General features: G+C 40.3%; 1 protein-coding gene across 2 annotated transcripts in view; it reads left to right on the top strand.

Annotated features, from left to right (window-relative positions):
- The window catches only part of UBE2D3 (ubiquitin conjugating enzyme E2 D3), a 29,077-nt gene that overhangs the window by 1,010 nt on the left and 2,348 nt on the right, over nt 1-25,719 (top strand). Inside the window, exons 1-6 of one of the 2 annotated variants that reach the window (XM_043545257.1) lie at nt 14-161; nt 19,190-19,253; nt 19,345-19,376; nt 23,280-23,357; nt 23,728-23,833; nt 25,297-25,390. In XM_043545257.1, the coding sequence (XP_043401192.1) occupies nt 19,253; nt 19,345-19,376; nt 23,280-23,357; nt 23,728-23,833; nt 25,297-25,390 (311 nt within the window). In that variant the 5' untranslated portion in view covers nt 14-161; nt 19,190-19,252. Of the gene's footprint in view, nt 1-13; nt 162-19,189; nt 19,254-19,344; nt 19,377-23,279; nt 23,358-23,727; nt 23,834-25,296; nt 25,391-25,719 lie in introns of those variants that run through there. The other variant, XM_037896977.2, reaches the window with a different exon arrangement.

The raw sequence follows: 25,719 nt of genomic DNA, 5'->3' as shown, positions 1-25,719 counted from the left end.
GTGAGCGAGGGGCGGGCTGGGGAGACGGCGCTGCTGCCCCCCCCCCCCCCAAGACGCCGGGTTGCGCGTCAGGCCCCGGCGGGGGCGAGTCCCTGGGGCGGTGTTGCTGTCGCTCTGGGTTATTGGGTCCCGCACGGACGGGAAGTGGTCAGCGTTGCCTGGTGTGTGCGCGGTGCCCCCGGCTGTGGTGGGGAGTGAGGGGGGCGTCCGCCGGGGCGGGTGACCCTCGTCTGCGGTGATGAGCAGGGGGCCTGCCGGGCAGGGGGGTGGCTGATCTCCTTCCGGGGCTCGGGCTGGCTGTGCGGGGCGACGCGGGGAGGGCGGGTGATGTCGCCCGGGAGCCCTTTTTGTCGCAGTCACCGGGAAGGTCGCGGTGGCCCCGCGGGGACGCTGTGGGCTGTCCGGAGGGCCAGGGCAGGGACTCTAAATGTCAGTGTCACCCGGCGGGGAGATGGTGTCGGCTTCTCGCCTCCATCGCTTCCGCTGCTGCTGTTCCTGATTCCCCGGCTGTGCTGTGGCTGTGTTTACATCGCAGGGACAGTCAGTGCTGGGTCGCTCCTTCCCAAGGGGGGAATCCGCCTCCCGGCCAGATTGGTTTCTCTTCCCTGCCGTGTAACTTCTTTCCCGCATTGTAAGATGGCGGCGGGTTTGCCTAGTTCAGGCTCTTTCCGGGTCTCTTGGTTTCTGCAATAACATGACACACACACACGTCCACGCTCCCGTCAAGTCACACTGCACAGCAGCAGCTGCTCCTATTTCTCTAGATTTCCCCTTCCCCCTGCAAACCCACTACTTTCATAATGTAGAGGAATGGCTTTTTACCTCATCTCTTGCTTTATTGGGGGCGGAAGACTGTGTGATGTATTGAGAATTTCGTCCTTGCACAATCCAGCAGGGTGGAGTAACTTTACAGCTAACTCAGAAAAAATGTTGGGGTGATGGCAGTCCAACCTTTCCTGAGAGGAAGGTTAGTGGCAGAGGGTGGGGTTTAGGTAACTTGTAAATCTTAATTTCAGTTGTGACGTTCCTGTGGAACAAAGGTTTAGTGTTATTGTGCAGCATCCACACTCCCAAACTGTTGGGGTCTTAATGACAAGCATGATTAAAGATAAATAGCTTAAGCTCTAAATTGGTGGTGTTCTGTACTTACAAGCATTATGGCATTTTAAATATTTTGAGACTGGATGGATTATTTTTCTCCTTGTCACTTTACAGCTTGTTAACAAGCCAGAAACTCATAGTGCCCTTAAATCATACACTGAAAATGTCAATTTTGGATACAGTGATTAGGGTTTGTCATATTTTTTTTCTTAAATATTACAGTAACTTGACACTGTTACTGTGGAGGAGGTCTGGTGGCTTGACTTACTAGTTCGGTTATCTAACAAGAGCATAATGTGGTTACTGTGTCTTAATTTATTGCTTACACTCAAGAATAACACAACTCTTAAATTCAAAACTGTTATAAGTAGGAGAAGTGTAGATTTGAATTAAAATGACACTCTTAAAACACTTTCAAAATAGTTTGTGGTAAACCTGCCACCAAAATTTGTTTCCACTGTAACAGTGGATGATATTAAACTTTAATTAAAATGCAGCTGGGAGACTCCCTGGTACGCTTTGTCACCAACTCATGCAAGTGAAATGCATCCTGAACTCAGACTTCTGTAGGGCCGAGGAATTTGTCAAGCATAAAGCAAGACAGACTTTCAGATGCATAGTCTATACTTAACCTGATATTTTACTTGGAGCCTTAGCACATTTTTAAAAGTAATTTTGTACCAAGAAGTCTATTTACATTGTAAGATCTTTGGGGTGTAGGGACTGTCTACAGTGCTTAACAAAGTGGGGCTGCATTCTTAAATAGTTTTTAGGCACTGTTGTAATAAACATGATTAATAATACAAGTATGTCCAGGGGTTCAAATCTTTCTTGTCCAGGGTTAGTGGTTGGAAATGGTAACCATTTTTGACTAGTGTAGCCAAACCAGGCTGCAAGATATGCCTCAATTTGTTCTGTTTACAGTTGTGACTTGATTTTCAGCAGTTGTCATCTGAGACAATTATAGTTAGATTAATCCTTTATCTGTAATTTGGGATTTTGAGGTGCTTTCTAGTGCTCTCAGGAGAATTGATGCTAAAATCGAAGCATAAGAAAATATCATAAACAAATGAGGTGAATTTAAGATCTGTCTCACCAGTGACAAAGCAGCCATCTCTAGCTTTAGTGGTTGAAGAGCTGGGATCCCCAGCTTTTAAATGGCAAGATCATCCAGACATCAGATTCTAGATTTTTGTGGTGCAACAGATCAGACTTTGAAACTCCATGCTTCCTTATAGTATGTGCTTGGCACTAGTCCAGGGCTGCAAAATGCAAGTCCAGGACCTCAGAGCACTGTAATTGTACATACCTCATTCAGTCTAACTTGCAAGTCTGTAGAAATTTTACATGCCAAGGTCAGAGTTCATTGTCTTCAGCAGATGACAGCACAAACACCCAAAGGGGAGGCATTTTCTTTCAATCCCTGATCTGTTTTGATTCCTTTGTTATGGACCATGCTCTTTGAAGTGAACCAAAACATTAAACTTGGGGCCTGGCAGGTAAGTAAAAATTGACTTTCAGGTCTTGCTAATGTATAGAAATTAGTTCCAAAAAGTTGGGATTCAGGATAAGACTACATTTTTAAAATTTATTTACAAAGGCTATCTAATATGGACTTGGCACTTCATCAGCCATTTTGAAGCTGCATTTTAGAATAGCTGACAACATTAGGCTATGTATTTTGGGGTAACTTTTTAGGAAAGAATCTTCAAGTCATTGAGTCTTCAGTTTTAACCTTGAAACTACTGTTTTCTTGTTTGAGGGTTAAATTAACATTAAAACAGAATACTGACTTTTGGTATTTGGGAAGAAATAGATGAAAAAGTTATAACTGACCGCATTAATTTTTCACACTTATTTATATAAGCACATTACATTACTACCAATGTACTGTAGGTACTAGGCAGCTTTCAGTTTAGTGGCAATTTGAGATTATTTCCCAATGCAAAATACTTTGTCAGTTTCTGCCCAAAGAAGTGGGATGGTATTGATCTAATGCAGGGGTGGCTAACCTGTGGCTCCAGAGCCACATGCAGCTCTTCAGAAGTTAATATGCGGCTCCTTGTATAGGCACCGACTCCGGGGCTGGAGCTACAAGTGCCAACTTTGCAATGTGCTGGGGGGTGCTCACTGCTCAACCCCTGGCCCTGTTCCCACTCCACCCCTTCCCGCACCCTCCCCTGAGCCTGCGGTGCCCTCGATCCTCCCCCTCCCTCCCAGAGTCTCCTGCATGCTAGAAAACAGTTGATCAATAGGTGTGGGGAGGGCGAGGGAGGTGCTGATCAGCGGAGCTGCTGGTGGGTGGGAGGGGAAGCTGATGTGGGGCTGCTGTCGTATTACTGTGGCTCTTTGGCAATGTATGTTGGTAAATTCCAGCTCCTCCTCAGGCTCAGGGTGGCCACCCCTGATCTAATGGGAATTGGACTACATCAGACCATTTTAATGGCAACTACTGTTAAAATAAGGAAATTAAAACGTTTATAATCTGTTTGTGCACCGTGGGATCAAAGATTCCATGTATTGTGCAGGAAAAGTTTTCTCTTCAGTCTAATAATTTTGGAGAGAGTGCAGGAGCAGGATTAAAAAACTGATTCAAATGGAGGATGTACACTGCATTTAATGCCCAGAGGACACTAGTGAGTGACAGTGTGTTTAAAAAAAAAAATATATGAAGCAGAATATTTTTCAGATTTGTTGAGGCAAGTTGTCCGTTAACCACTGATAAAGGGTTAGTAACTTGAAATCATGCTTTAAAAATTAGTCTTGTTCTAGAGCCCCTCTAACATTTTTGTTCTATCATTTTCCTAATTTAAGTTTTTATTCTGTTGTGTAGGGTTCTCAAACAGCAAATAAAGGAAAACTGGTTATGCAAGGCAAATAGTGAAATTGACTCTGATAGCACTGTATACATATATGTGGAGTACACAAATTGGGGGAGACAAGACAGAAGTTTTGTCTAATCTTTTAGTTTTAGTAACTTTAGATTTTGTAACAATTCAAACTCAGAAGCAACTACGTGTCCCCTTAAATTAATCAAATGTTTCAACAGAATTTAAACAGATTTTCCCACCTCCAGTGCAGTCTTACAATAAATTACCTTTCCTGTGCATCAATTGGATTGGGCTTCAGTAAGAAATGCTAAGAAAAATTATACTGAGATGCCACGATGGTTCAATATGTCAAGCTGAAAAAGAGGTCCCATAGTTCTTAGTTACTTTATTTATTTAGTACCATATAGCTATTTGAGGTATTAAAAGTAGTCGCTGAAGCTTCTTAAAATGGCTTCCTTCCAAGTGAGGTGGGAATTGCCACTCTACAGCAATCCTTGTTGTTATGTTTATATCTTGAGCAATGATTTGCTCTGTTTGCCTTTATCATGTGATTTGGAGGCAAGGTTTTGAGCTTGTTACAGGAATTGGGGAATTTGTGCTTGTTAAAAGGTTGGGCAAATAAGCGGTGTTGTAAGAAAATGGGTATTAAGCAGTAGAAGAGATCCTAGAAAAAGCAATTGATAACAATAAGATATCTCTTTGTAGGTCATCTTTGAAGCACAAACTTTGAGCTTGTTTCATTTTTGCTGCTTTATGACAGAAGTTTGAAAGGTTTTTAGACTTTTTCTCTTCTCGTTATTGCCTTTGACATTCCAGCCCTATCTAGGCTGGAAGACTATGGCCATTATGTACACCAGGGATTTTACAAAAAAAAATTACCTCTGATGTTACCATATTTTCAGCTGAATTGGTGGTCATGCCTCTTTTGTAAAATACTTCAGTTCAGAAAAGGCTTATTGCTGGAGAATTAGTGAAAGGGTGCATTGCAAGAGCAAAGAGTGAAAGTTGATAAAGAAGAGGGAAAGGGATTTTCTGTCACTGTTTTTGTTAACAGGTCATTAACTACAGTGGCTAGTATTTTGGATAAATGAAGGCTTTGTTACTCTGGCCCCTTCGCTTGATGCGTTACATCTTACAATAAGTATTCCTGAGAACTCCCACAGGTTCTCCAGCAAGACCATGACACTTCTGATATTTCAGCTTAAAGATTAAGGCCATGTCTACACTACAAAATGTCGAGCTAGCTTATGTCAGCATACAGCTACTGCAGATACTAAATAGCTTGTGTGTGTGTGTACACATTTGGCTGCTTGGGTCAGTGGTGTGCATCCTTACCAGGAGCACGTGTATCGATTGTATTGTCAGTGTGGGACAGTTCTTGAAAACCGGTAATAGTTGACGCAAGCAGCATGGTGTCTACGCTGACCCTGTGTTAACCTAATTGCATAAGCTGTGACTCTGTGTCGCTTGGGGACATGGGGGTATAGTACTAACTCGGCATAGAGAGGCACTTACATTTGTAGGAGCCAAATTTAAGGGAAGACCTTTCCTTAGTGAGGTTGACGCAAGGCAGCTTCTGTCGCTCGAACCCTGTAATGTAGACCAGGACTAATAAATGTTTCAGGCAACCTTTAAACACCTGAAAAGGAAAATGTTTTAAAATTGTAGGTTACCTTTAAAATTCTTGGATTCCAGTGTGTTCCTGGTTGAGCGAACTGCAAATATTTTCTAAAACGTGAATTAAGGTCCAGATTGCACGAAATAGTAATGGTCAGCACACAACTAATTTTAAACCTTTTCTTTTCAGCTTGCTAGAAATTGCACTGATAGCCTTCCAGTCACTTTGATCCTCCAGTATGTGTTGTTCTTTCTTTATACTTGGAGTCTGTTAGACTCTGAGCTGGCTTTTAGGGTCTCAGCAAATGGGGTCTAGCTGTATAGTATGGTGGTGACAAAGAATCTGTCCATGCTTTTTGAGATTAAACAGAAACTCTGTTTTCAAAGCCACAATTAACAAAAAATGCCACCTGCCTATTTTAAAGGACAGTGGGCCTCTGAAAGTAACTGTGAAGGCCAAGAATGAATTGTTTTGGTGTATGCAGTGTTATTGTAGCCATATCAGTTCCAGAATATTAGAGACGAGGTGGGTGAGGTAATATTCTTTATTGAACGAACGTCTGCTGGTGAAAGACAAGCTTCCGAGCTTACACAGACCCCTTTTTCGGGTCTGGGAAACTTACTCAGGGCTTGTCTTTGCTACCACTTCGGTATAATTTACGTTGCTCGGGGGTATGAATAATCCACGCACCCGAGCAAGGCAAGTTACACTGACCTAAACGCTGGTTTAGACAGCACTATGTCGGCAGCAGACTTTCTGCCACTGACATAGCTACTGCCTCTCACAGTAGTCTCTATAGTGCTCCCAGCCATGCTGCTACTGGGTCTCTGTTATAAGCTAGGCTGCCACCCAGGCTTCTGGCTTGGCCTGCCACTTGGGTTCCCTTCTGGGAGCCCTGCTGTCCCCTGGGGTCAGCAGCTGACTGGACTCCGGGTGCAAATCTCCCTGCTGGAGGCGAGAAGCCACAGGTAGCTTCCCTCCTGCTCCCGCATAGGAGCAGGGAGGTGAGAAGCCTGGCTCTCAGAACTCCCCCCGAGACTGTCCCTTTTCAGTCGGTAGAAGTGCTCCTGGTAAGGACGCAAACCACTGGCAGAAAGAGGGTAGTGTGGACATCAGCCCCTGCAGTAATTACGTAGGTCATCGATTGTAGTGTAGACCTGCTCTTAGTCTGGTATCCAGTTCTGTGACAGAGCAGAAGTTCAGTCCCTCGGGGCGTGTCTGCGCTGCAATTAAAGACCCTTGGCTGGCGCTTGGGCGAAGAGGTTGTTTAATTGTGGTGTAGATGCTCAGGCTGGAGCCAGGGCTCTAGGACCCTGTGAGGTGGGGAGGGTCCCAGAGCTGAAGCCCAGATAAGCCCAAATGTCTGCACTGCAGTTAAGGGCCCTTTATCCCAAACGCTGTGAGTCTGAGTCTGCTGCCACAGGCCGGTTGTGGGTTGTCAGTTGCAGTGTAGACATACCCTTAGAGAGTGCAGATAATTCAGTTCATTAGTGGTGGTCTTGATAGATGTTTGGGCATCATGTATTGTTCATTTAGTAAGTATTGGTGCCATGGTTTCTCCTGGAGGTGGAGTTTTATAGGTTGTAGAGTAGTTGGTTCCACTTCTTGTTTTTGTGTTGGATGGCTGTCATCAGCTTTTCTTGATAGTTGTTTTGGATTTCTTGCATGATTTTCAGGTGACTTTCCTGATCCTTTTTTCTTTCCCATGTACATGTGGTGATTTCTTGTCTGAGGTGATCCTTTCTGGGGTATGTGAGGTGCAGTAAGTGATTCCTCAGTTTTTATGAAGTCTGTCTGCAGAGCGGTTCAGCACAATTTTAGTTTTGTCTGTAGAGGTCAAGAGTTATGTTTTGTTCATTGCATTTACTCATGAAGTAGATGTCGTTGTTAAGTTGTGTTTCATTTTGCTTCATGTTGTAGAGTTTCCTTTTCAAATGGCAAAATTTGGTACCTTGCATTGTTGTATGTAATGTTGTTGTAGCTGTGTCAGTCCCAAGATATTAGAGTCAAGTTGGGTGAGGTAGTTTCTTTTATGGGACCAACTTCTGCGGATGAGAGAGACGAGCTTTTGAGCTTACACAGATCTGAAGTGCTCTCTGTAAGCTCAAAAGAGCATCTCTCACCAACAGAAGTTGGTCCAATAAAAGATATTATCTCAGCCACCTTGTTTTGCTGTTGCAGTCTGCGCTCCAACACGTGCTTCACTTCCCTTAAAAGCAGCAGGGGCATAAACTGTCTCTGACTACTGTGGGTGAGGAGAGAAGAGAAACAGGTTTTGCTCCTTACACCTGGTTAGTTTCACTCTTCTGCTGCTTGAAGCATTATATATGGCAAAAGGAGCATGATGCAATCTGCAGCTGAGATGAAAAAAGCAGAGGGATCAAAAAAACATAGTTGTGTGTTGAGGAGCATTTGGGCAGCTGTCAAATTCTTCTCTTCTCTCTTCCCCCTCCCCCAAGAGGGGTGGGTCTAAGTGGAAGGTTTGAGAGGAAACCAGAAGTTCAGCTGTTTAGTGAAGACACTTTGGAAATGTGAAGATGCTGTCCTGCATAAAGCCTACAGTATAACTTTTTCTGATCCCTTCACAATAACAGATCAGAGGGCCTTTCAGAGAGTAGGGATGGTCCTGCCTGAGGGTGGGGAATTTGGTATTTCAAGTTGATATATCAGCTGACTGAACTTCCCGGGAGTAAAATATATATTCCTACAGGTGTACTGGTGTAACTTCCTGTGTGGACATTCTTCCAGAACGTTTACACGCTGGAAGCTACAACAATATATCTGTAGCAGTAGTATAGTTATCCGTTTCAAATGGCAAAATTTCCCCGTGTACATGAGCTCTCATTCACATTCTTGTATTCATAAAAAGTGAGGGTCCATAAGAAATCAGCCACTTGTTAAGTGGTAGCTAGGCCTCACATGAATGAAAAGCTGCACTAAGAATTTCAAAAATTGAGCTTGAATACTTCAAAATTTAAAATAAAATAATCCTGGGTAAGTAAATCAAGTGACATGCTGACATGAGGTTTAGTGTGAATCTAAATCAGGGGTCAGCAACCTTTCAGAAGTGGTGTGCCGAGTCTTCATTTATTCACTCTAAGGTTTCGCGTGCCAGTAATACATTTTAACGTTTTTAGAAGGTCTTTCTATAAGTCTATAATATATAACTAAACTATTGTATGTAAAGTAAATAAGGTTTTAAAAATGTTTAAGAAGCTTTATTTAAAATTAAATTAAAATGCAGAGCCCCCCGAACCGGTGGCCAGAACCCGGGCAGTGTGAGTGCCGCTGAAAATCAGCTTGCCTGCCGCCTTTGGCACGCGTGCCAGAGGTTGCCTACCCCGATCTAAATAGTGGTTGTGTGTTCACTAAAAGTGCAAGTTACGTTGCCTAACATTCCCATTATAAAACATTTTCAGAATATTCTGAGAAGCCGTAGTGTCTTCATGCTTTGTTACAGGGAATTGAAAATTTGCTGTCTCTGTGGAAAATTTATTCAAGCTTGGCTGAACTACCAGTATGAAAAATCACAATTATTCTATTTAACAAAGGCTTGTTTGTTTGGCAGAAAATTTCTCTGATTGGCACAGAGCATCCTCCAGCCCAAGACACAAGGGCCTGAGCAGGATTCTCTTTCAGTTGTACTTACTAGTTGCAGAGGCATCAGTGTGAGAACATGGGGACTCTATCCTGTGTTGTCAAAGCTCCCTCTACTGGCTCCCAAGCAGCATGGAGAAGGGAGGATAAAACTTGACTCAAATGCAGAGGGTTGGGGACAATAGGATCTGGGGTAGTGGCGGGGGAAATAGGAGCAGAGGAAGACAAGGAGGCTTGGGGGATGGGAACAGAAGAGTCTGAGTAGAGAGAACCACCTCCAGAAACTAGAATTGAACCATGAATTCCTGAGTTTGAACCGTCTTCCGCTGTCTAGCAAATTAGCAGTGTGTTTCATGGCTAAGTGAGTCTTATTCGCTCCCCCCCCCCCCCCCCCCCCGGTGGCTGCTCGAAAGAGGATAACAGCTTTCTACTGCAACCTCAGGTGGTGGTCTATGCTGTGGTTCAAAGGTTCCAGCTCTGCTGATGACCTGTGGCAGGAGGGGGGTGTCAGTATGTTCCACGTGATACAGTTTGGGGTTTTTTTACTTGGAAATGTTTTTAATATAGGGATTTTCTTGTATGTGAAGGTTGCAAAGTTTCTCAAATTAGAGAAATGTTCATTTAGATTCACAGGATGGACAGTACTCACTGAATGGGTAGCCATTCGATATACTGAATGATAAGGATAAAAAGAAATGTGGTCCTAGTTCTTATTTTCTGCACACTGTCCAAACTGCACTGAATACAGATTTATTAATTTCCTCCTAGGCTTTTTCTGGTGTCTGCTACCGTAGCATCTGAGTGCTTCAAACATTAATGAAGTTGTCTTCACAACACTCTTGTGAGATGGGGGTAAACCAATTTTATGTATAGTGAGTTGAAGCAAAGAGATTAAGCCTGAAAGCATACATTCATATTGCATGCCTAATTTGAGATGCATATGGCCATTTTTGAAAAAAAGATTACTTAGCTTTTTTGTAGTACTGGATATGTTGAAAGCACAACTGCAGCTGACTTCTGTTGCAGTTGAGTGTTCACCACGTCTGCAAATCAAGCTCAAGGTGTCTTGAGTTAGGCATTCAGAAAATGAAGAAAACGGGTAGTGGTCACCTATGAAGTTTGGTTTAAGTAATTTGCCCAGCATCAGGAACTGTGTGTGGAAAAGTGGGAATAGAATCCAGTTCTCTGGAGTGCCATTCAACTGCCATAACCATGAAACCTTTCTCTTCCTGTAATCCCCGCCTTATTCTCTGTACCCATTCTAACTTCTATAACAAATGAGGCAGGTCCTCAACTACACAATCCTGTGCACTGATTGAGGCAGGGGTCCTGTCAATTAAATAGTTTGTGATCATAATTAGACTAACATAATTCATGCACATGTACAAGGTACTGTAGCTGAATTAAAGTTGCACCTGAAGTCTGACACTTCCTAACTTTTGACTACTTGAATTACAGCCTTAATGTTCTTTTAAAGTGGGGTTTTTCTTTTTGTATGTAACAATTGTACTATGGTAGCATCCACCAAGCCTGATCAGGACCACATTGCTAGACACTGCATAAACTTAGTTTGTGCCCTAAAGAGCTTAGGTTCTAAAGACAAAACAGGAACATACCTGAAAGGTATGCAATGTATTGGCAAACTAATAAGAATGAAAATGTGGTGTTTTTAAATATATCAGTGATCCTCGGGCTTGTTTTCAGTGTTTTCTGTACCTGTTTTTGTACAATGGCTTTATTCCTTGCCTGTTTGCTCTGGTCACTTTAGCCCATGTTTACTTTCTTAATAATTTAATGCTTTTTTCTTATGTAAGTATTAACCCTTGTGACTTACTTGTTACTTAGGTCACAGCTTATATCTGTCTACTCCTTTGTTTTTAATTTTTTATTTGTAATAAGTATAATGGATTTTGTTCCATTATATTTTGTTACTTTCCAAGTAACTGGCCCTTTGTATATATTTTTTGCTAGTTATACTTGCATTTGAGACCCCATCTAAGTATGAGTAGCACTGGAACTATTATGGCTTTTTAATCTGGTCTTCTGCTCTAATTCTAGTACTCTAATGGCTGCTATGAGTGGAGGTTATGGGAAAGGCATTTAACTTAGTCACTGGATGACACTTCCATTTTTAATCTTAAAACACGGACTTACATTTTCTTTTATTCTTATCCCTCTTTTTAGACATGTCCAATCCTTCCTTTCACAGAGTAGTCCTCAAGTCTCAACCAGTGAGTGAAGATTAATGTTGTAATGCATTCTTGGGTGTTGACATTTTAAGTGCCAAGTTAATGTACTATGAGAAGGCTCTGTGATTTTTAAAATGCCTTTTTGCTAGGGCTTAAATATTCCTGGAATTACAGTTTGATCTGTAATTTCTCATTCTTAGTTGAAACAAATTCTTCTTTGAAACTTTAGCAGATCAGTTCAGCCTCTTCTATTGTGCCTTTTTAACTAGTTACCAGAAGACTGCAATGCATTTTTCTAATGAATAAATCTATTTTAACATTTTAATCTTCAAAAACAAGTCTTAAACTCCCCATTAGATTATTACACTTTATGACAGTAGGAGAGAAAAAGGTGCCCACTAGAATCCGTGGGGTGAAGTCAGCTGGCATTCATGTTGAATTAGTAGATAGTATTTCAACTTGGACCAGGGAGGGGCAGCAGCTATGATGTGGAATGTAAACTCTAATTGTGAGGGAGAGAAGGGTGGACAGATAGCCTGTTATGCAAAGTGTCTTGCAAGATTCTAACTTCTTAATTTATCAGGTCTCTAAACATTCTTACATTAGCTGCTGTATTTATGAAATGTTCTTAACTGTGCTCAATGTATGGGCCTGTATTACCACACAAGTGCCGTGCCATTGGTCCTCTGAGCGGTCTTCGCTCTCCCTTCAGATATCTTCTCTCAAACCTTTTAAATAACATCTGAAAAAGGGATCTCAATTGAGTTAGTCTTTTTATTACAAAATTTATGCTCTGTAGAGTGTCGTGTACTTGGAGCACAGTCCAGTTTTCGAAATTACATGTGATCCACACTTATAAATGTGCTCAAATACAGTAGTACAAAAAAAAATTAAGCAAAAACTAGTATTAAAATTTTGGTTTACTTTACGTCCAAAACCCAAGGAATTCCCTTTTGGTTCCCAGCATCAACGATGACTTGGCCATTTTACACAAATATAATTAGCAATTAACTTTTATAGTACAGTGATGAAAAATGTTTCCTGTCTTGAAACCACTGGGTAGCTTTCATATACACATGGAATATTGGGGAAATGTTGGTCATTTCTTTTCTCCCTTATTACTACTTAATACAAAATTACTGTAAAACTTCTAGGCCAAAAATTTAGCGGAAACTCTTAGTAAATGCTGATTTTGTGTTTTAAAATCTGTCATGAGGATCATAACTGAGGGTGTCTTTTTTTTTTTTTTCACTCTCCCAACTACCTTGCCATGTTCATAACTTTCCCTACAGGGGCAAATTACTTGTACTGGTTCTTAAGTACACTGGACCCCATAGTGCCCTAACAGGAGCACTGGAGTGTAATTAATCCTTAATTAGTGCTTTAAAATGCTGTACATTTAATCCTTAATATGGCTATCACATGTTTATAGATTTGAAAACTGAGATACAGAGGTGGTTTTCCCAAAGCTACACGGGAAGTCCATGGCCAATCCGGACAGAAAACTAGATTCTCTTAGTCCTGTGCTTTTATCACAAGACTAATCTTTCCATCTAGTAGTAGTAGTACATCCAAGTTCTGAACCAAGACTGGTCATTCATTTATTCCTTCCCAGCTGGGTCTGAGATCTCTGTAGATGAGTGTCTCAGCTGCTTGGAAATACTGGTCATGTTTCTCAAAACTGTCCCTGTAAACTGAAAAAAGGTATCATTAGCGGACTCGGGGTGGAGACAGGTCTATTCCCCATCAAATGGAATCTCCACTCGGGATTTTTTGAGGAATCCTAATGAAGTATCCTTAAATATGCCTTCCAAAAAAGGAAGAGGAGACCAAGACCAAAGGGAAACAAGAAGGGAACAGAAATTGGAGGGGACAAGCAGAGAGTGACACAAACAAGATATTGGAAGAGTAAACAGGGCCCCTTGTTTTTCTGCAGACAGAAATTACTACAGAATGGTGCTTCATAAGGCCTGGCAGCTTTTTAAAAATTAAAATTTATTCTGATTTCTCCTTATTTCTCCTTCTCTTCTCTAGCCCACGCCCTTCCCTCAAAGGAGGAGGGGAAAGATCAGATGTTTGCCTTCCCTAGTGTGAAAAACTTTAATTGTTTCTTGAATGCCATAACCCAAATGGCCTCACACTTTTCCAGGTTCTATATGCCATCATGATTTTTCTGGTTGTCTGGAGGAGGAGGCACTTAGATAATAGTGATAGGCATCTCTAAAAGCAAGCATGGAACTTTTCAACTACCCATATGCAAAATACCTCTCTCTTTTCATTGACAGCTTCTTTAATGTAGCTGTAACATAAATGAGGAACACATGAAATTTGAGAATACCATAACATAGAATTCAGTATTACTATAAACATTGGGGAAACTAGTGTTAGAGGGCTTTCCCTTCACCCTCCCACTTCCCTGGTTCTTGTCATGCAGACAGCAAGCAGCAAAAGACCAGAAGTCCGAAGTGCAGACAATGCAATGTTTATTGGGGTTAAAAGAAAAGGAGTACTTGCGGCACCTTAGAGACTAACATATTTATTTGAGCATAAGCTTTCGTGAGCTACAGCTCACTTCATCGGATGCATGCAGTGGAAAATACAGTAGGGGGATTTTATATACCCAGAGAACATGAAACAATGGGTGTTACCATACACAGTGTAACAAGAGTGATCAGGTAAGGTGAGCTATTACCAGCAGGAGAGAAACACTATTTATTGGGGTTAGTTTCCAAGCAAGCTGTCATGGAGTGTGGGGGAGTCAGGGCCCTGCAGTCCCCACTTCCTGCGATTCACTGAGACTCTCAGCCAGCCAGTAAAACAGAAGGTTTATTAGACAACAGGAACAGAGCTTGTAGGTACAGAAAACAGGACCCCTCAGTCAGGTCCATCTTGGGGGGTGGGGAGCCCAGCCCTTTCCCAGTCTCTCCAGCCAGCTCCAAACTGAAACTCCCTCCAACCCCTCCTCTGGCCTTTTCTCTTTTTCGGGCCAGGAGGCCACCTGATCTCCTTGTTCTCCAATACCTTCAGTTGACACCTTGCAAGGGAGTGGCCAGGTCATCAGGAGACCGGGTGTCACCCAGTGTCTGTGTAGATGGCATCACACCTGCCCTCTCGGGCTCTGTGACAATCACACACCCGTATCCCACCACCTAGATAATTAAGAAATGCATAGGGGAAACTGAGGCACCCACACGGTATTCAGAGAAAACGTTAAGAACTTTCCCACTTCATGTCACAAGCATATTCCGAAACCCTTCACACCAGTCGGGCGTATCTCTGTACTCCAATAGTCTGTTCCCTAATGTTCGTTTCCCCGTTCTAATGCCGCAGAGCCTTGCCTGCGTCCCTGTTCCCCTTTGTCCCCCCTTAACAAATATGATTCCTGTTTCCCTTCCACTTTCTGTTTGACCCCAGTTTTTATAGTAATATTCTTGACTATACCTCAACCTATGATTTTACTGAAATTTAACATAATTCTCTAACCAATTATATCCCACTACCCTAATTAACTTACACCTAGCAAAATTAATTATACAACAGAGAAACAATTAGAGAACTAGACAGATTAAGAATAGAAATGGAGGGCCATAACGATAAAACAATACAGAAATGAGGGTTTGCAACAACAATCATTGATAAGTGATTTCTTGCCAGACAGGATGCTATCAAACTAAGTTTTCTTTAACCATCTTAAGATCTGTTTCTTTATCTGGTGGTGATGGGCATTATCAGGACAGGATCGTATTCCTAACAGCCCAATACCACCTTATTTCAGTGTGACTGGTTTGGGATGTGAGGATGTGACCCTACGCTTCCCATCTTATGGCTGCTCCTGCTTAGCCAAAGTGAGAGATGGCCGATGCACAGGCAGAATGTGATTTTTGATTCTTTGTTTTTTATACCCCTGTAACTAGCTAAGTGATTAAAAAATACACCTAAGTTCTTAAAGGATAGACCTTTACGGGCAGGCCTGAATATCTATGTTCTAACAACTAGGTTGATTATATTAAATGTAATTAAATGTGAAAATGTACTTAAATTTTTGACATTGACTCTTGTGCAGAATTCTCAGGTTCTTGCTGGAGCACGTCTGAAATCAGTTGGCCTTGCTGCGAAATTTAGTTCTAGCTAGCCCCACAAGTAGTGGGGCTAAGAGGAATGAAAAATGCATCTTTCCAAATGAGGGAATGGAGGCGCACCAGGCGTGTTAACCTAATCTTGTATTTGAGGCTTTTGAAGTTTGATGTTTGTATAGCAGTTGAAATGTGATGTGCTATATGATGCTTTCTGCACTGGAATTTTTACCCATTAAATTTGTTTAAAATCAGGACATGGTTTATTTAATCACCACAGTAGGCCAGCCGAAACCATAGTCCTTCAGGCTGTTGAGGCTACTTATACACTGACAGTCATTTTAACCAGTATCTAAAACCATTTTCTTAATGGGTAAAGTGGGTACCTCCATATTGGAGTAAATACTTGTCGTGAGTGTAACTTGAGGAGTAAAGAGTCCTGAAACTCAAATGTTATAACTTTCAAACTGTTAATATTAGCTAAACTGTATACGTAGACAGACTGTATGTGTATATACACTTTGCTTTGAACTATTGTCCTCAGCTTCATTTTTTTTTTTTTGATGGGATTTCTTTCACTGGTAGTCAGATGTTTCTACCCCTAGCTTAAGTATTGGCATTTCTTTTACTAGATTTATTAGAAAATCCCTCTTCCACTAAAAGAGATCTCTCATGTCTCAGTTGCTTTTTAGTCTGAACTTAGTGCTCTGAAGACCTCCAGTATCCTTTGAAACTCTCCCTGGTCCATGGGATTTGCCTCTTACAACCTTAGTAAAGCTGCACTGCGAACCTCAATTTTTTTCTCCTTCAGTACTATCTCCCTTATTTTTGTGTGTGTTTTTGCAAACTAAAGAGTCCATCCAGGGCTCTAGGTGCAGTTAACAGTTTTTGGTAAAAGCACAACATATCAACAGATCTGTTGCTTCTCCCAGATCAAATGGATAGCCCAGTGACAGTGTAAATATAAATGTATCTCAGTTTTTAAACACCATAAGACTGCTTCTACTCACTGTAGATGCGTCATCTGTTATGACACTTTTAGTATATAGAGGGGTTCTCTAGTGGAACTCCACAGATTTTAGCTAGACATTGAGAAAAGTGACCATTCTCATGTACATGGATGTAATCACATTTCTCATCCGCACGTGCCTTTTTAGAGGAATTGAGACTACACGTTGAACCTAGGGCGTTCCTTCTCCTTTCCTATCATTTCAAGAATTAAAGTGAAACCACTTCTTAGCCTGTTGGGAATGTTCTTACAGAACAACCCTGTAACAACATAAGGATCTTATCAACATTATGATGTACCAGAAGATGTATCTTTAGATGATGCAGAGAGCTAAAACCTCTTAAAATTGAAGAATCTCTGCCATTTAATAGAAAAAATGCACAAATTGAGTAATTAAAGACATTTCACATGGGATTTATCTTGATTTCTTTGGAAAGAATAGCTGCCCCTATGTCAGAATAGCAGTAGAAAAATTGTCCATAATACTGTTAATTTCACTCTGCCATTGCTTGGCAAAACTGAACTGCGGAGAAACATTGCAATACAAAATGTTTGACGTCTCCTACTATAAAATTCAGGCCTTGTTGGTCCATAATTTGTCTGATTTGTTGCAAAAGCAAACAAATACAGGCCGACTTAGATTGACTTAGAGATGCCACACTTGCCTTTCCAGTTACAATGGCAAAGTACCATAAATAAAGGATAACGGAATATTCCAGTCTAGCCAGTATAACATGTCCTGATTTAGAGTGAAGTCAGATAATCTATTGTAAAAGAATGGGAGGGGTGGTAAATAGTGAACTTGCCTGTGCTGTTTTTGTTAAAGTGCCTAGACTGCAATTGATTGCTATACTTTACATTAGCTCTATAGATGGTCTGAACTAAGCTTTGACATTAACACCTCAGATTAAATTAAACGTTTAGGAGGGAAGGGGATAAACTTTGATTACCTCTGTTTTGGTATATGCAGTGTTGATGTAGCTGTCTCTCTCCCAGGATATTAGCGACAAGGTGGGTGAGGTAATATGTTTTAATGGACCAACTTCTGTTGGTGAGAGAGAGAGAAACTTTTGAGCTTCCATGGAGCTTTTCTTTTCCCAGACCTGAAGAGCTCTGTGGAGGCTCAAAAGCTTGTCTCTCCTCCACCCAACAGAAGTTGGTCCAATAAAAGGCTTACCTCACCTACACTGTATCTGTTTTGCTAGACAGTTTTCTGCTGTGTTGAAGGAAATAGTACAAAGTGAACTGGTTTATGTTGTCAGGACTTCATAATGGAGCAGAAAAAAATTACTGCTTATAAGAGTATTTTGAAGAAACTTTGAGAGGTGAGGCAGTACAGAAAAATAGGTTAACTTTTTTTGTGTGCCTTCCAATAACTGCTATCCTACATAGAGTGATACGCTTGTTTGACTGAAGGTACAGGAAAATTGAAATCCCTTTTAATGCCATATTGGCCTGCATTTTTTCTCTTTGCTGTTAAAGTATTAGCAGGTGGTGAGTTTCCTAAAACCATAATTGGTCAAAAGTGTTTTTATTCCAAGTGTTTGTAAGCTCACCACAAACTAAGATGAATGTGAAAGCTACTTCAGCTATAAAAGCTGTTAAGCTGCATCGTCAAAATTTGCATATGTCTGAGCATCACAGTACTCAAGTCTAAGTTTCTTAAACCTTTGACATATAGCAAAGTGCTTGGTTTTAGTAACTTGTAGTGAAATACATGTGATTTCTAACACTAATGCATTATAGAAAGAGGTGGCTAGTTTGCTTTCCTTGCACTTATGACTTCTTGATGTCTTAGAGGTTAGCGGTGAAGAATTTTTTTTAAAATCCTTCCGCAATCTTTTAGTATACTAAGAGTAAGTAAACTGACTTACTTTTGACTACATAAATGGCAGTTGACACTGTTTTTCAATGAAATTCAAGAAAATTGCTATTTTAGCTGAGAAATCTGAGATTGAGACTTCCGGTTTTACTGTTTTGATTTCACAGCTGCTATAAATAGACTAAAATCTTTTTCTAATCCCTATTTTCATTCCCTTTTGTGACGCCACTTGAGAAACCATGTCTGCTGTTCGGATTTCTCAGGATTTTAAAAACATACTGCAGTGAAATTGTTATAGTGTTAATTGCATTTTTTTTTTTTAAAGCATGTTGTATTGCTTTGTAACCTTTGTCCTCTAAAAGGTGAACTGAAAAGATTGATCTGTTGGTGGGTGTTGGTCTCTCTCTCTCTCTCTCTCTCTCTCATTTTTATATATATAAAATCACTACCATATGTAGGATCTATTTTACGTCGAGGTGAAGAGGAAATGAAACGGCTGTGCTGCTGTTTGTCCAGAATAGAAATGATAAAATTCAGTGTCTTTTTGCACAGTGTGAAGACATTTTATCTGTTCTTTGCCCCTTGTGGTGTTAAGTGTTTTTAAGGAAGGAAATCTTAAAAATTTGAGCTTCATTTAATTCTCCATGCTATTTTTTTTCCTGCATTGGGGTATCTAAAAGCTACAAGTGGTAATTCTGTTCTTATTGTTGACTTTCTAAGTATCAGCACTCAATTTTCTAACTTACTTAAATTGCCAGGGCTAGCAGGTCTTGTTACTCTTCAGTGAAGACATTCCTAATACCAACCACAACTGCTCGTGTTGATAGGTTTGCCAAATCATTCTCTCTCTCTATCCAGGAAAAACAATTGAAGGATTTTCTGTACATCCAATTGGACAGTGGCAATGGCACTTCACTCACTCTCTCTGAACACAATGTTTTCTATTTAGGAACTTAGTGACTTAGCCCGTGACCCTCCAGCACAGTGTTCTGCAGGTCCAGTTGGAGATGATAGTAAGTAGTATTAAATTTTAATGTTTTGTTCTGATTTTAATTCAAAAAGAGTACAGTGTCTAAGTAATAATATTGACTTTTTCCTTTTTAGTGTTCCATTGGCAAGCCACAATTATGGGACCTGTAAGTATTCTGACTCCCATGAATGTTAATGCTAACTTGAAATCATAATTCTTATTCAGCAAGAACTGTCCTCAGATTTCTCCAGTCTCTTTTAATTTAGACACTCCCAAAAATGCCAGTTTGAGAACAGAGAGGGGAAAAGTGAGTTTAGTTATGCAGATTCCTCATTGTTGGTGTGTCACTTCTGTAACATGACATGTACCTGAATTAAAATGTCCTGCATCGCAATGCAAGGTTTTGTCATGTAGAATGTTTGTATGCCAAACGGTTTCTGTAGTTCTGATCCCCCATGGGCCCTGTCTGCATGCAGAATTTCAGCTGTTAATATAGCTGCCCTGGTGCAAACCCTTCGTGTAGATGAGGAAAACTAAAGCTTAAAACCATGGTAAGCTCCACCAGTCCAAACATTTCTATAAAAATAGAAAAGTTTTCTGAAGTGCAGAGTGTTCTGAGTGCATACAGGAGGAAAATATGCTGTGCATGCTTACTATGAATTTTTTTAATGTGATTGTATAACTTGACTAGGAAGAAGAATGTCTAAAGCCCCTTGCCCTTATTGAGGATTAAGTGCATTACAAGTTAGACTTTTTAGTACTTCAGTTAACCAAGTAGTTGAAGCTTCTAGGAAACAACACTGAAATACTAAAGCATATCAAATGGCCAAACATAACTTTATCAAGTTTTTCAAAAACATGCATATTTGGATTAAAGCTATTAAAAAAAAAAAAAAATACCCTAAATAGTCTTCCAGAAAGCTGTGGCTAGATGCCTTCTAACAAAGTTCTTCCTTCAGTAAAACTAATACACTGGTGTATGGTTTGTATTTGGGATCTGGAAGCAGCTTTTTTTATAATGAAGAGAATTATATTAATGTGCATTTCTACTCTAAAAAGAGATCTTAACATGATTAAGGTTCCATATCTAGAACAACTCCAAACTTGCTCAGTTTACAGGTGGAGTGATATAATTGCCGGCTGTGCATACTCAGCCTGGAATCTGAACATTGGATTACATTCTCTCTGTTATGCATAATGAGCAATAAGATTCTGCAGGCCAAAATCAGGTCTTGGTTACACCTGTACAACCACACGGAAAGCTAATGGGGTTGCATGTATGTAGCTGAAGGCTTGTTTCACCTGCAGTGTCACTATTAATGGGGTATGAGAAGGTACTAGGACACTTTCAGATTCCAGGCTGTCTCAAGGCTGGCAGTTGATTTGATTCCAAGTTTGCTCAGATTTTTAAATTTTAAGAGTCAAGTGCCAATAAACAAGGAACCCCTTCAGTGACACTTTTAGGCCATCTCTAAATTCCGGCTTCTGCAGTGGCATAGCTGAGGTGCCATAGTTATGCTGCTGTAACCCTGGGTTATAGATGCAGACTACAACGGCAGAAAGGGTTTTTCTGTCACTGTAGGAACTCCGCTTACCTGAGTGACAACAGCTAACATTCTTCCATCAGCCTAGCTGGGTCTACAGCAGGGGTTAGGTTGGCATAGCTATTGGACTTGAGGGTGTAGATTTGTCACATCCCTGAGTGCCATAGCTATATTGACCTAAATGAAGTGTAGACTAGGCCTTAGTCATGTTAGAGTAGAACTTAATTGTCAGTGTTAATGTACTACTTTGACCTTACACATGTATCCAGTGTGGTTTAGGTATTCTCTTGATACCGGTTAGTGCACAGCTTCTTTTGGGTGGCATACTAAAGAATCCTTTTATCTTCAGTTCAGAGTTCAAATGCTGGATTTGTTCTTATAGCTTGTCCCTTTGAATGCAACAAAGTATGCACTCCAGAGAGACCAGAATGTTTGCTTAATAGCTATACTAATACTTGAAGTAAACTTCCAAAAGTATGGAAAGATCTCCATTGTATGTCATTGAGTAATACTTATATGATTGACTCTGCATGGTCACAGAACACTAAAAGTATAGTTGGACTTCAAATACAGAAATATTTTCTTTTGTTCTACCTCTCTCTGCTCATTCAGAGTTGTTTATCCTCTTTTCCCACTTAATCTTTGTGCTATCAGTTTAAAGTCATTTATTAGTTATGCCCTTTGGAATAGCATGAGTGCATACTTTAGAGCAGTATTTTAGATAGAATTATCCTTGCTTTAGGATAATAGCTTAGTGGTCTGCTGGTGTTGTAGGCCTCATACCTTCATGACAGCGTAGGCATTGGTAGTGTAGATGGCTTAACATATTCCATATCTGAGACCCACTGCTGACACAGAAGTCTAATAGTGAGGATTGAGTTCTCATTGTCAGAGAGGTATTGGGAAGCTTTCATAGTTCTTTTCTACACTTGTTCTAACCAGTTCTGTTACTTCATTTTAATAACCACTAAGACTTGCCTCCAGCATGTATACAATAAAAGGGTTGAAGTAGTTTTTGAACTTCTCATTTGCCAATGTAGCAGTTTTTCAGTGAATACTACATGATACGCTTAATCTCTGACCAGGCTGTCTCATTGAAGTATCAACTCTAGCATTACATTTTTGCCCCTTGACTTATCTATTGGCTTTTTACCACACTGCTTCATTTGCAGATATTAAGGTATATATAAGCTAAAGAAATAGGATGTGGCTAGTCTGTATATAAACAAGAGATTGGTCTGAAAGGATATAATATTTAAAAAATAGATAAACCGAATAAAGCCAACTTCCAGTATTCCTGTAAACCAGATATGTGAAACCCATTGTGACGGGTCAAATTACTCTTTTTTGCTCAATCCTGAGGTGCTGTGTGTGTGTGTGTGGTTTAAAAAGGCAGTAGGCAAATTTTGTAGTTCTTTCTTATCGTGAAATGTGCTTCTTTAGCCAGCAAAGTTAAATATTGCACTTAAAAAGACTTTTTTTAATAAAAGCTTTTACTTTTTCTAAAACTTCCTCTTTTTTTGTATGTGCTGCTTCCCGCCCCCCAAGACAAGTCACTGCCTCAGTCTCCACCTTTTGAGAGTATTCTCTGTTGCCCTACTTTGGGCAGTAATTCCACCACCACTTGAACCTGAGAATTTCCCCCCTTGAGGTTATCATTATGATTGCTTTTTCCCTGAGCAGGGGAAGAAAATACATTTTCCAGGAACATGGTTATGTGCAACCCAGAGGCAGGGATCCAGGCACGTGGTGAGAAAAAGGACTGGAAGGCTAAGCAGTGATGATGGCAGGAACAGAATGTGCAGAAGGCTGGGAAGGACAGCAACTGGCCTACAAACAACTACTACAAGGGCAGGGGGAGTAGGGCTCAGTTGCTTGTGGCTAGTCAGGCACTTACTCCCACCTAAGCTCCTCTCACTCCAGCTTTCTTCTGACTCTCTGAGCTGCTGCAGTTTGGATACATTTGAAATTGCAGAGGGAACTGCAGGGCGGAAGAAGCTGTCAGGGCCAGTTCTGGCCTGCATGTGACACACTTGCTTTAAACCCAGTGGCTCTCAAACTTTTTTACTGGTGACCCCTTTCACATAGCAAGTCTCTTGAGTGCAAACCTTCCCCTCCCCCCTATAAATTAAAAACACGTTATATATTTAACACCATTATAAATGCTGGAGGCAAATCAGGGTTTGGGGTAGAAGTTGACAGCTCGTGACCCCCCATGTAATAACCTTGTGACCCCTGAGCGGTCCCGACCCCCAGTTTGAGAACCCCTGCTTTAAACTAAGGCTTTACAGAACACAATTGTTTTAGGAGGAAATTCATTGCCAGCGACCAACTTGACTTGCTGCAGTCAGTTATCTCATTCCACCAATTTTAAGCCCAGGTATGATCAAAATTCAGTGCTTACATTGTGGATTAAACATCTTATTTGTGTTTAAGTGAATGATTTGCCTTGCTAATTAAGTAGTGGATCTTCTCACAAAAGTTAATTCGGGAGTATAATTACAGTGGACATGTTTCTTCGACAGAATGACAGTCCATATCAAGGCGGCGTATTCTTCTTGACAATTCACTTTCCTACAGACTACCCTTTCAAACCACCTAAGGCAAGTAGTCTTTTCTTTGTGAGACTAATGCTCTTTAATGAACCAAGCATAGGAATGGAAATCGGGAACATCTGAGTTCTAAAAGCAGCCCTGCTTCACTTGAGCTTTTTTGTCTTGAACAAATCATTTAACTTCTTCACTACCAGACAAGTGGAGATGATACTTATCTATATAAAGTGTTGATAACTCGTGTTTGTGCAGTGATTGAAAAAAGTAGCATGTAAGTGCTGAGTATCTGATTCAAATGCTTGGTGGCTAAAGAGCCACAATACATGTTTCAGTAAGTCTTTCTGGTGCACCTTATGTGTAACTCTTAGTTATGCAATTTAGCATATGTGAAACACAAATACTTCTCTATTTTTTGTTATAGGTTGCATTTACAACAAGAATCTATCATCCAAATATTAACAGTAATGGCAGCATTTGTCTCGATATTCTAAGATCACAGTGGTCTCCTGCTTTAACTATTTCTAAAGGTGAAGAAAACATTATAATTTCTATCTTCATTTTGACACTGTAATATTTTTGCTTAGTTTTGTTTGGCATTCCATTCATTTCCCATTATACTGTAGCCTGAGAAGGATATCTTGCATATGTGGTAATGATTACATTGTTGCATGCTTATTGATTTCACCTTTTATTTAAAAAAAACAAACAAACAAAAAACCTTTGTGCAGTTTTACTTTAGCTATTACTAAAGGTTTGTCTACTCACCAGCATGAACCAGTGCAGTTGAATACCTATATGGACACTTACATGAGTGGCTTATTTCAGTTTTAACCTATTCCTAAATGAAGTTAATCTGAAATAAACCTGGTTTTAAACCAGAATAAGTGTCTACACAACCTTTTGCATTCATTTAAGTAGGTTGGTCTAAAATTGTAACTTAAGTTGGTGCATCTGCGCACATAGAAAACTCCTAATTTTAGATTGTGATCAGTCCAATGCTTTACAGTTAATTGCTAGCTGCTAGCATGGAGTATTAATTTCCATATATGAATTTTTAGTAACCATGTTTTAGATTTGTGATCAGTAAGTACTCTTTAAGGTTTTTTCACTTCCACTTCCTGTAAATGTGAGTATTCTCATTAAATCTAATGAATTCAACTCTTGAAACTAATTGACTTCAAGCAAAGCTCACCAGAGCTCACTTCCCTTTTTTGGTTTGGTAGATCCCCCTGAGATCACAGTTGCACTAGTCAGAATAAGCAAAGGGTTCCTTTACCTACAGAACTAGTGATTCCTGCCTATTCAAGGCGCAAGAACCAAGCTTGGGTCTGAATTTGGATCCGCCACATGATAGCATGTTGTGTTGACACTATACCCCTAGCTTGCTTGTTCTGAATTTTACACTGTTTTAAAAACCAGTGATGGGAAATGAAGAATGTAAAGAATAAGTTGCTTCAAACAGTATTTCTCCATAGTAGTCTTACTTTAGTGTTTCCTTTTATCTTATCAGTATGTATCTAGTTTGATCAGCCTAGAATACTAATGTATTACTATTGCAGAAAAGAAATCCCATCTGATTCTAATCTGTTTATCACAGACTTCTAGCTGTGAAAGAGCTGATCAGCTATATAACATGGCTCAGTAGATTGCCACTCTGTTACGTTATAGTTTGGACAGCGTTACCTTTCTCTATGTATATTTCTGGGACACTGGGCGCTGCTAGAGTTCGAGGAGCTCAGGGACAAAGTGGGGAGGGGGTTAAACACCCTATAAATATATTTTAATGATTGTGAGCCACACATTTAGAAATGGGCTACCAAATTTACCTTTAAACTTACTCAGCATGCATCGTAAACAGACGACTAACAAATCTTTTCTTTATAGCATACTGAGGTTGTCCTAACAAAGCAAATAACTGTATTTCCGTTGTATTTAATTGAGATATTTGTTCAGATTTCACTGTTGGGCAATCTTTTCGGTTATTTTGCAGTTCTCTTATCCATTTGTTCACTGTTATGTGATCCAAATCCAGATGACCCCCTAGTGCCAGAGATTGCACGTATCTATAAAACAGACAGAGACAAGTAAGTACAGAATTATATAAAGATAATTTACTAATATACTGTGAAACACACTCTTCTTGTGTTAGAAAACAAAGGTGGGGAATGAATGAGTTAGTTGCTTGTGATCTCTCCATCTTAGACTGAATTTGTGGCTTAGGAAGAAGTAATTGGTATTTTTTGGCTTTGGAAACATGCAAATACGAAGAAACGTGTGCTATCTTTGAAGTTGCACGGAGGTGTTTCACTAATGTTGTAGTGATTTCTATGTGAAAGTTTATCTAAAATTATTGGTCTACTTTAATCAGTCTCATGTGAGACTCTGAAATAGTATCAGTTCATATAAAGCCTCT

Source organism: Chelonia mydas, chromosome 4 (assembly GCF_015237465.2).
Source record: "Chelonia mydas isolate rCheMyd1 chromosome 4, rCheMyd1.pri.v2, whole genome shotgun sequence".
NCBI classification, from domain to species: domain Eukaryota; kingdom Metazoa; phylum Chordata; order Testudines; family Cheloniidae; genus Chelonia; species Chelonia mydas.
This window is presented reverse-complemented; position numbering and strand designations above follow the sequence as displayed.